Raw genomic sequence first — 7,639 nt, forward strand, 5'->3', positions numbered from 1 at the left:
CCCCCCCCCCCGTTTTTTTTTTTTGGTCTTCTTTACTCCCTCCCTCCCTTTCTTTTTCATAGAACACCCTGCCATTCTCAGAAGTCCAACGGCTGTCCACACAGAGCCAGGGAGAACAGGCCCTGTCCACGAGGGTGTGGGAAGGAAGAGGTAACATCAGGCAGGCTCGTGCCTCCCGATGCTTCCAGGCTTTTCCTTAGAGACTGGTAAATGAGGATGAGATGAGCCTGCAGAGCCTGACGGTGACAGTTCCAACCCCATTCTCTTCCATGGATCCTGGGAAAAGAGTAATAGCTGGGGCGGCTGGCCGGGGTGGCCCTGAACACCTTGGAGGGGGGCGTGGGTGGGTGGCCAGATGATCATGAAGGATTCACAGACACATTCCACTTGCTGAGGAGCCGAAGTTCCCTAGGAGCAAAGGGTCTCACTTCCCCTCCAAGCTAGCCCGGAGCGCACGAAGCCAGACCGCCCAGGCCCCTCCCCTGTCCCTGGGGCCATGTGGCTCCTTCCTTGCCGTGATCCCAGCAGGGCAGAGTGCAGGAGGACCTCCTGCGGGTTGACTGACAGCCCCGCCCTTTCCTCTGACTCCTAGGGACCTCCTGCCCACCTCAGTCTGGACGCTGGGAGGCAAAGTGTAGACAGGGCCCCAGAAGTCATGTTTACTAATGAATCTAAGCTGTTAGGACAAATGTCAGGGTTATACTTGCCATTTCCCGGCCTAGATGTGCCTCCCCTGGCTTGTTCCTAGAATGTACCCGTAAGTGGAATTCTTGTAAATTGGGTTATTCGGGGGACCTTGACATTTAAAGGAATCATGTTGTAAGCCTTTTGGTAAAGCAAAAAATTGTATCGTCAGTAAAGGGCTTCAGTGATATCAGGTTTGAATGATTCGATTTTTGTCTGTAGGATTTTCTTAAAAGTGGAGAATGACTGGCCGCACAAAGGTCCTTCTGTGATTCATTCAGCAAAACCAGTTAGTAAACACCCACCTCGCAGCAGGTGTCAGGCTAATGGTGTAGACTTAGCGTCCCTGGGCCTCCTGGGAGGGAGGGCAGACAGATGGGCAGAGAGAGTACAGCCAGGGAAGCGTCTGGCCCCGGATTTGTTCTGTTCATCTGATCGGAAGGGAACTTTGTTGAATACCTATGAGCTACATGAGACGCAGGAGAAAGACAGTGACACGTCTCAGGGTGTCGCCACTGCTTTCTAAGGAGTTCCCAGTCCAGTGGGGTGACAGACGCGAATACAAAACCGGAAGTTTGTGTGAGGGGGACAGGGCCGAACTCGCCGTGCTCGTCCGAGTGGGAGCACTGCTGTGTGGCCGGCTTTGGTGCTGTCCTTCCTGGATGACAGCGGAGGGGCTGGGAAAGAGTTGCCGTGGTGCCTATCGGCGGGGGCTGGGGAGCCCACTTGGCCTTTGAGACCGCGTCCGCATAAGCAGCCCCCAAGCCCAGGAAAGTGAATGGTAACATTCAAGCTGGTGGCTCCCTTTCCTGTCAGTTCTCAGGGAGCTACGGTGACACTTACTGTGCCACATCTGCATTCTCGGGGACTGGCAGGTCTCCACGTGCTTTTGCTTGTCACGTTCCTCGAGGGTGGAACGAGAGTTCATTGTCACAAGCAGCCGCTTCCTCCTGTGGGCTGGGGCGCGGGTGTGGGACACGGCCGTGAGCCAGGGCTGGGGGCAGTATTTAGAACTGAGGCCCCCCCAGCCTGTTACCCCAAAGGGCTCTTGGGGTGGTGCCATAACTGGAACCGTCCTCATTGGAGTCCCAAGCCCTGTACCTGAGCAGGGAAGGGAGGGGATCCGTCTGAGAGCTGATTCGAGAACCTGAAGGGGGGGTGGGGAGCCAGGGGTCTCTGGGGGCACAGTGGAAGGGGTCTACGGAGGGTGGAAGCAGTGGCAGAGTCCAGGTCTAAGGGCGACCCTGGTGGGGCCTGTGGATGCTGTCAGCTCCCTCCTGTTCTGCAGAAGGCCCGTGTGTGACCCCTGTCCCCGGGGAACGCCCGGGTCCACGGAAGGAGCCGGGTCCGGGGACGAGGCGGCGGCCCCCTTCCCATCTGTTCCCAGCAGCCAGGCCAGGCCCTCCCCCGGTGCCCCCACTGGCTGGCTGGCGTCTCCAGAAAGGGCTGGCCGTGGCAGAAGTGGAATTGCATCAGGGAGCAGCATTTCTGAGTTGTTTGGCTGGGGTGGTCCTGCTGCTTCTGGAAGGTTCCTTGTCTTCCAGGACAAGTTCAGAGTGCAGGTGTATGTTGGAGGCTAACTACAGACATGGCAGTGAAGATCTTCAGCGTTTCTTATGTTTTGTTCCCCTTCGCTTCTGGTCTCTAAGTTATGTGTCGAAGGCCCGTGCTTGTCCTCGGGGCACTTTTCTGTTACTTCTCTTGAAGCTCTTAAAGCACTTCTCGGTCTTACGGGGGTTTCAGCTGGTTTTGAGGACCATACCGGGAGGTCAGTGACTTAACTACAGCCCCGTGGAGTGCTGTAAAGGGGGCGGAGTGAGCCCCCGGGAGCACAGACTTGCACAGCTTTCCTGGGGGACTGGGGGGCTTTCACCCCTGTACTGAGGGACTCCTGTGGCTCGGTGCCGGGATGCAGTGGGGAAAAGGCAAGGGCCTACCTCGGGGGCTTCCATTCTAGTGGAGGCCAGACGGTCAGTAAACTGTCATTTCAGCTAGAAATACGCACTCTGAAGGCAGGAACCACGGGGATCGGGTAAGCGTGTTGGAGGAAGGCACCTTAGACTGGTCAGGGAAGGCCTCTTTGAGGTGACATGTAAGTGAAACCCTGTGTTGAAAATCAGCTGCTCACGGGGGAAGGCCCAGGGCTCGGCAAACGCACGGGCCCCTTGACCCTGGGTAGGATGCCACCGTGTGCATCGCCTCCCTCCTCTACAGGGGGCTCGTGGGGTGCCTGGGTCGCGGTGAGTCGTGAGGGTCCAGTGGCCAGCGAAGAGTGCGCAATGCGTGTGGGCAGAGGATGGGTGGCTGCTACCCCCGTTGTCTCCTGGCACGGCCCTGCCGTTCCTGCACCGTCGCCACTCAGCCCCCGCAGGCTGGGTCCCCGCACACCCCTGCCCTTCAGAAACTCAGCTGATCAGTTTCCCGTTGTTGACAGACTGGACCCATGGCCCCAGGCTGCACTCAGGGCGCTGTACTCCAGGCCCTGTCTGCCAGGACGGGCTCACCTCCCACACTCTTTTCTCTGTCCACACTGCAGCCAGCCCGGCCGTCCGCAGCCCTGTGTGTGGCACGCGTGCCGTGCCACCTCTGCTCTGTCCCTGTCCCCTTCCAGAGCATTCCTTGTCCTCCGGGCCCGGCCTTCTCTTGGCCGCTGCCCCGCCTGCCACTCGGAAGGGACTCCTCTATCCCTCAAGTTCCCATAGCACTTTCTGTCTCAACGAGAGTCCTCATTTCTGCCTTGTGTTCTCGTTGGTTCCATTTCTTCCCTGTCTCCCCTGCTGTAAGCCTCTGGGTGTTGAGCTTTATCTGGACAAGCCTCACAGCAGCTGGAACAGCCCTGCGCACGGTGAGCATCTGTAGATGAACGCGGTGCCTCGGGAGAGGTGTGACCCTCCATCCCCTACGTGGTGTGGCCCAGCTGGCTGAATGTGGCGCTCGCGGTGGGCCTCCGCTCTGCCATCAGGGCCCGGCCGTCTGCTTTCACTCTCCCCTGTAGCCCATGCAGCTGCCAACGCAGCCTTTCAGAGGCACACATGTCAGGCCACTCCCTGCTTAACCTAGAGTAGTTCCGGCTCGCTGTTCTTTGCTGTGAAGTCGGAACTAGTAAACATGACCCTTAGGACCCCGAGTTTCCCGTTGGAAGGGCAACGCACGCGCCTGTCTTCCTGGAACAGTCTTCTTGGTTGCTGAGCGAACGCTTCCTCATCCTTGATGTTAGCTGGTGTGTCACTTCTCCTGACACCTGTGCTCTGCCAGCACCTTGTACCTCTCCGCAGCCCTCACACATGCCTGATCGTGTGTATCCGCCTGGCCGTCTCCCTGTTCACAGACAGCACCTGGCACAGAGTCAGGCTCATGGGTAACCGTGGACTGGACCCCCAAGTGAGCTTGTTTCTGCGCTCGCGACGGAGGAAGGGAGGCGTGGGGCTCCTCGGGCCCTGCTGGGATCACCCGGAATGTCCGCTGTAGGAGGCTTGGGTTCCTTGCTTTGTTTTCATTTCTCTTAAGTGTAGATCGGGGTTCTCTGTACCTTGGGTTCAGAAGCCACTGAGTCAGGTGTCATGTAGGGTAAGGAAAGAACTAGAAGCCAGGACTCTGGATGTCCTGCTCTGACATGAAGATAGCTTTGCAAAATGACTTGAATGCAAGAGACGGGGGGCAGTGCCCTCTAATGGGTGGAAGCGGGTTGTGGGACACTGGCCACTCCTCTGCGTCAGGCAGGATCGTGTGACCAGCAGAGGCATGCGGGGAGCCCGGGGCCCTCAACCTGGCTGCCTCCCTCCTTTTTGTATTCAGGGACACCGCTGCTGAGTCTGGTGCCTGAGCAAAGACGTGGCTGGTGACAGCATGACGAGCGAGGTGATAGAGGACGAGAAACAATTCTATTCCAAGGCCAAGACGTACTGGAAGGAGGTCCCAGCCACCGTGGACGGCATGCTCGGGGGGTATGGCCACATCTCCAGCATCGACATCACCAGCTCCCGGAAGTTCCTGCAGAGGTTTCTGAGGGTAGGCAGGGCTGCTGTGCTCTCCAGGAGGAGAGGCGGTGGCGCCGGTGGCACTGCCTGCTCTGCGTGGGGCGCCACCTTCCCACTCGCCGCCACAGGGTCACCCCAGTGTGTCCACGACCCAGGCCTTGAAGAGCGGGTGGGGCGGGGTGACTCACAGGCTTTGCCCCCAGGTCACCCGACAGGAGGCAGCTGTTACGCTGGGGCCTCTCGGTGCTGGAACGGAGCAGTCTCCTCACAAACTGTTCTATTTTTCCAGAGGCAAAACCTTTGCTCTCCTGCCGTGTTTGCAAGCATCTGGGCTGTGGGTGTTGGCCGTTCGGCCAGCACTGGCTTCTCATTCCTCGCCCTGCCACCCTCCTCTGTGCCAGGCTGGCATCGCCGTGGCCGGAGCCTCCCTGCCTGTCCCTCAGCAAACACCGAGGCTGCTGCTTGCCCCCTGCTCCACCCACGTTCCATCTTCCCAGATTTGTTCACTGAGTGCCCTCTTCCATCCTTTCACTGCTTGAATTCTTTATTCTCTCTCTGCTGCTGTCCTTTTAATGGGGTCTCAGGAGTGACAGGAGATGAACGCACCTATTTGAGTTAACACCTTTAAGTGGAGGTTGGCTTTCACGTTAGGAACATGTGGCCCAGAAAAAGGCTGTGCTGTGCTTACGCCCACTGCTGGCCCCACCGGTGCCAGCTGCCGGCCTGTGCCCAGGCCTGATCTGAGTAGTTCCAGGGGCTCGTGAGGAAAGGCCCCTTCGCAGTGACAGGGTCCCTGTGGCTTTCTAACCCTTCCTTACAGTCTGTGCCTTCTCTGCTTTTTCAGGAAGGCCCAAACAAGACGGGAACCTCGTGTGCCCTGGACTGCGGAGCCGGCATCGGCAGGGTCACCAAGACGCTGCTCTTGCCCCTCTTCGGAGTGGTGGACATGGTGGACGTGACAGAGGACTTTCTGGTCAAGGCCAAGACCTACCTGGGTGAGGAAGGCAAGAGAGTGAGGAACTTCTTCTGCTGCGGCCTCCAGGACTTCAGCCCGGAGCCGCTCTCTTACGACGTCATCTGGATCCAGTGGGTGATAGGTGAGCATCCCGCACCCCTTCTCCACCTGCCTGCACATCTCTCACCGCAGAGGCCGGGCTTCCCGAGGCCGTGGAGCTGAGGCTCTGGCGCTGCTGCAGAGGGCGGCCAGCGGGCGTTCCTCGAATCCTCCCTGCACTCGCCAGGACTACAAGGTTCACTTGCTTCCATGTTTTGTTTCAACTCAGTACCTGCTGTGACCCATTTGGGGGCAGATTTTGTGGTCGAAAAGTTTTAATTGTCAATAACTTGCTGCATTCAAAGAATGTGGAAATGAGTTTTCATAAGAAGGGGCTTTCAGTAAGAGGAGAAGTTGAAGCCCTGGCTGCCCCTCTGCTGTTCGCGGTGAGCGAGCTGTTTTATCACGCGGTCCTGCACCCACTTGGCCTGACGGCGTACCCAGGGTGCTCTCCTCGGCTGCCGACCTAGCAGCAGGCCACCTCCCCCAGGTGGGCGGCCCAGGCCTGCTGGGAACACGCTGGATTCGCCCTGTATTTTGTGGTCCTCAAAAGCCTGTTAGGAGTCGTGATGTAGGGAAGGAACTCTGTTTGGTACACTCCGCTGATCCAGGCCTAGGAGGGGCGGGTGGAGTGTAGGTGCTGGGCACGGCCTGGAAGTCACCCAGTCAGGGTGAAATCCCAGCAGCATACATTGTGATTGCCCTTGGGTAGGTGACTTCTGAGCCCGTTTCCTCTTAAAATGGGCTTTGGTAAACCCCTCCGGTCCGTTGAAAGCCAGTGGCCCTGTGTGTTCAGCACTGAGTAAGTGCTCAGCAAGTGGACACACAGTGGCATGGAGGGGCTGGCATCCTTCCCTCGTGACGGCCTCTGCCTCCCCCAGGCCACCTGACCGATCAGCACCTGGCCGAGTTCCTGCGGCGCTGCAAGCGGGGCCTCCGCCCCAACGGCATCATCGTCATCAAAGACAACATGGCCCAGGAGGGCGTGATCCTGGACGATGTGGACAGCAGCGTGTGCCGGGACCTCGACGTGGTCCACAGGATCGTCCGCAGCGCGGGCCTCAGCCTCCTGGCCCAGGAGCGGCAGGAGAACCTTCCAGACGAGATCTACCACGTGTACAGCTTAGCCCTGAGATGAGCGGGGCTGGCAGGAGAGAGGGACCAGTGTGGGTGGGGAAGGACTGACAGCTGCACGCGGTCCACACGCTCAACCTCGATGGTTCGGGGGTGCTGAGCGGGGCCGCGAAATATACCTGTCTGCCGTCCACTCACTATACAGACTCTTATTAAAAAGGCATAAGGGGACCCAGTCGGGAGGGGTGCCACTGAATGGGGCAGCGAGGCCGGAGTGAGCGGCGACCCCTGGGCCTCCAGTGCTCGCCTTGTGGGAATCCGGCGGTCCCATCAGAAGTGAGACTCCCTGCTCTCCAGTAACACCACCTGGCCTTCCTGCCACAGGCCTGGCTGGCTTAAGAGGAAGAGAGTAACCACTAAAGCGGTTGCCGAGGACTTTATGCCTGCAGAGGGGAGGGGAGCGGAGCTGGGCCCGTGGAGCCTGTGGCTCTCGGCACCCTCCTGCCTGCGCTGAGCCTACATGGTGCCTGCCGAGTGGTGCAGTTGATGGGATGTCCACGTTCCGGGTGCTATTTGGAGATGGGGCCCTGGGGCCCTTAACGTGATTGTCACCACAGCCTGCAGGGAGGGGAGAGGCCTGGAGCTTCCCTCTTGGCTGTGCCTTGTGGCTCCTCCTTAGGGGGCATTTTCAGTCAAAAATAAAAGGGTGACCCGCTGTACTGGAAAGGCCTTCGCCAGTCTGGAGTGGTGCTTTTCTTTACTGGGACAACAGTGCTGTGCTGCTTGGAAACTCCTCTCCTGAGCTGGGCATCTCCTCGTGCCTCTGCCACCTCTTCTTCTGCTGCTGTGG

General features: G+C 58.9%; 2 protein-coding genes across 8 annotated transcripts in view; one reads left to right on the forward strand and one right to left on the reverse strand.

Annotated features, from left to right (window-relative positions):
• Positions 1-1,747, reverse strand: part of CUNH9orf50 (chromosome unknown C9orf50 homolog) — a 12,719-nt gene extending 10,972 nt beyond the window's left edge. Inside the window, 1 exon segment of the mRNA XM_024762214.1 lies at positions 1,528-1,747. Within this exon segment, the coding sequence (XP_024617982.1) occupies positions 1,528-1,747 (220 nt within the window).
• NTMT1 (N-terminal Xaa-Pro-Lys N-methyltransferase 1) overlaps positions 1-7,518 on the forward strand; it is a 9,076-nt gene extending 1,558 nt beyond the window's left edge. For 2 of the 7 annotated variants that reach the window (XM_024762605.1, XM_024762611.1), the window contains exons 2-4: positions 4,480-4,692; positions 5,506-5,758; positions 6,597-7,518. In XM_024762605.1, the coding sequence (XP_024618373.1) occupies positions 4,531-4,692; positions 5,506-5,758; positions 6,597-6,853 (672 nt within the window). In that variant the 5' untranslated portion in view covers positions 4,480-4,530 and the 3' untranslated portion in view covers positions 6,854-7,518. Of the gene's footprint in view, positions 1-62; positions 151-3,468; positions 4,066-4,479; positions 4,693-5,505; positions 5,759-6,596 lie in introns of those variants that run through there. The other 5 variants (XM_024762607.1, XM_024762609.1, XM_024762608.1 and 2 more) reach the window with 5 other exon arrangements.
• The last annotated feature ends 121 nt before the right edge of the window (positions 7,519-7,639 follow it).

Source organism: Neophocaena asiaeorientalis, unplaced genomic scaffold (assembly GCF_003031525.2).
Source record: "Neophocaena asiaeorientalis asiaeorientalis breed wild unplaced genomic scaffold, Neophocaena_asiaeorientalis_V1.1 scaffold78, whole genome shotgun sequence".
Lineage (NCBI taxonomy): Eukaryota > Metazoa > Chordata > Mammalia > Artiodactyla > Phocoenidae > Neophocaena > Neophocaena asiaeorientalis.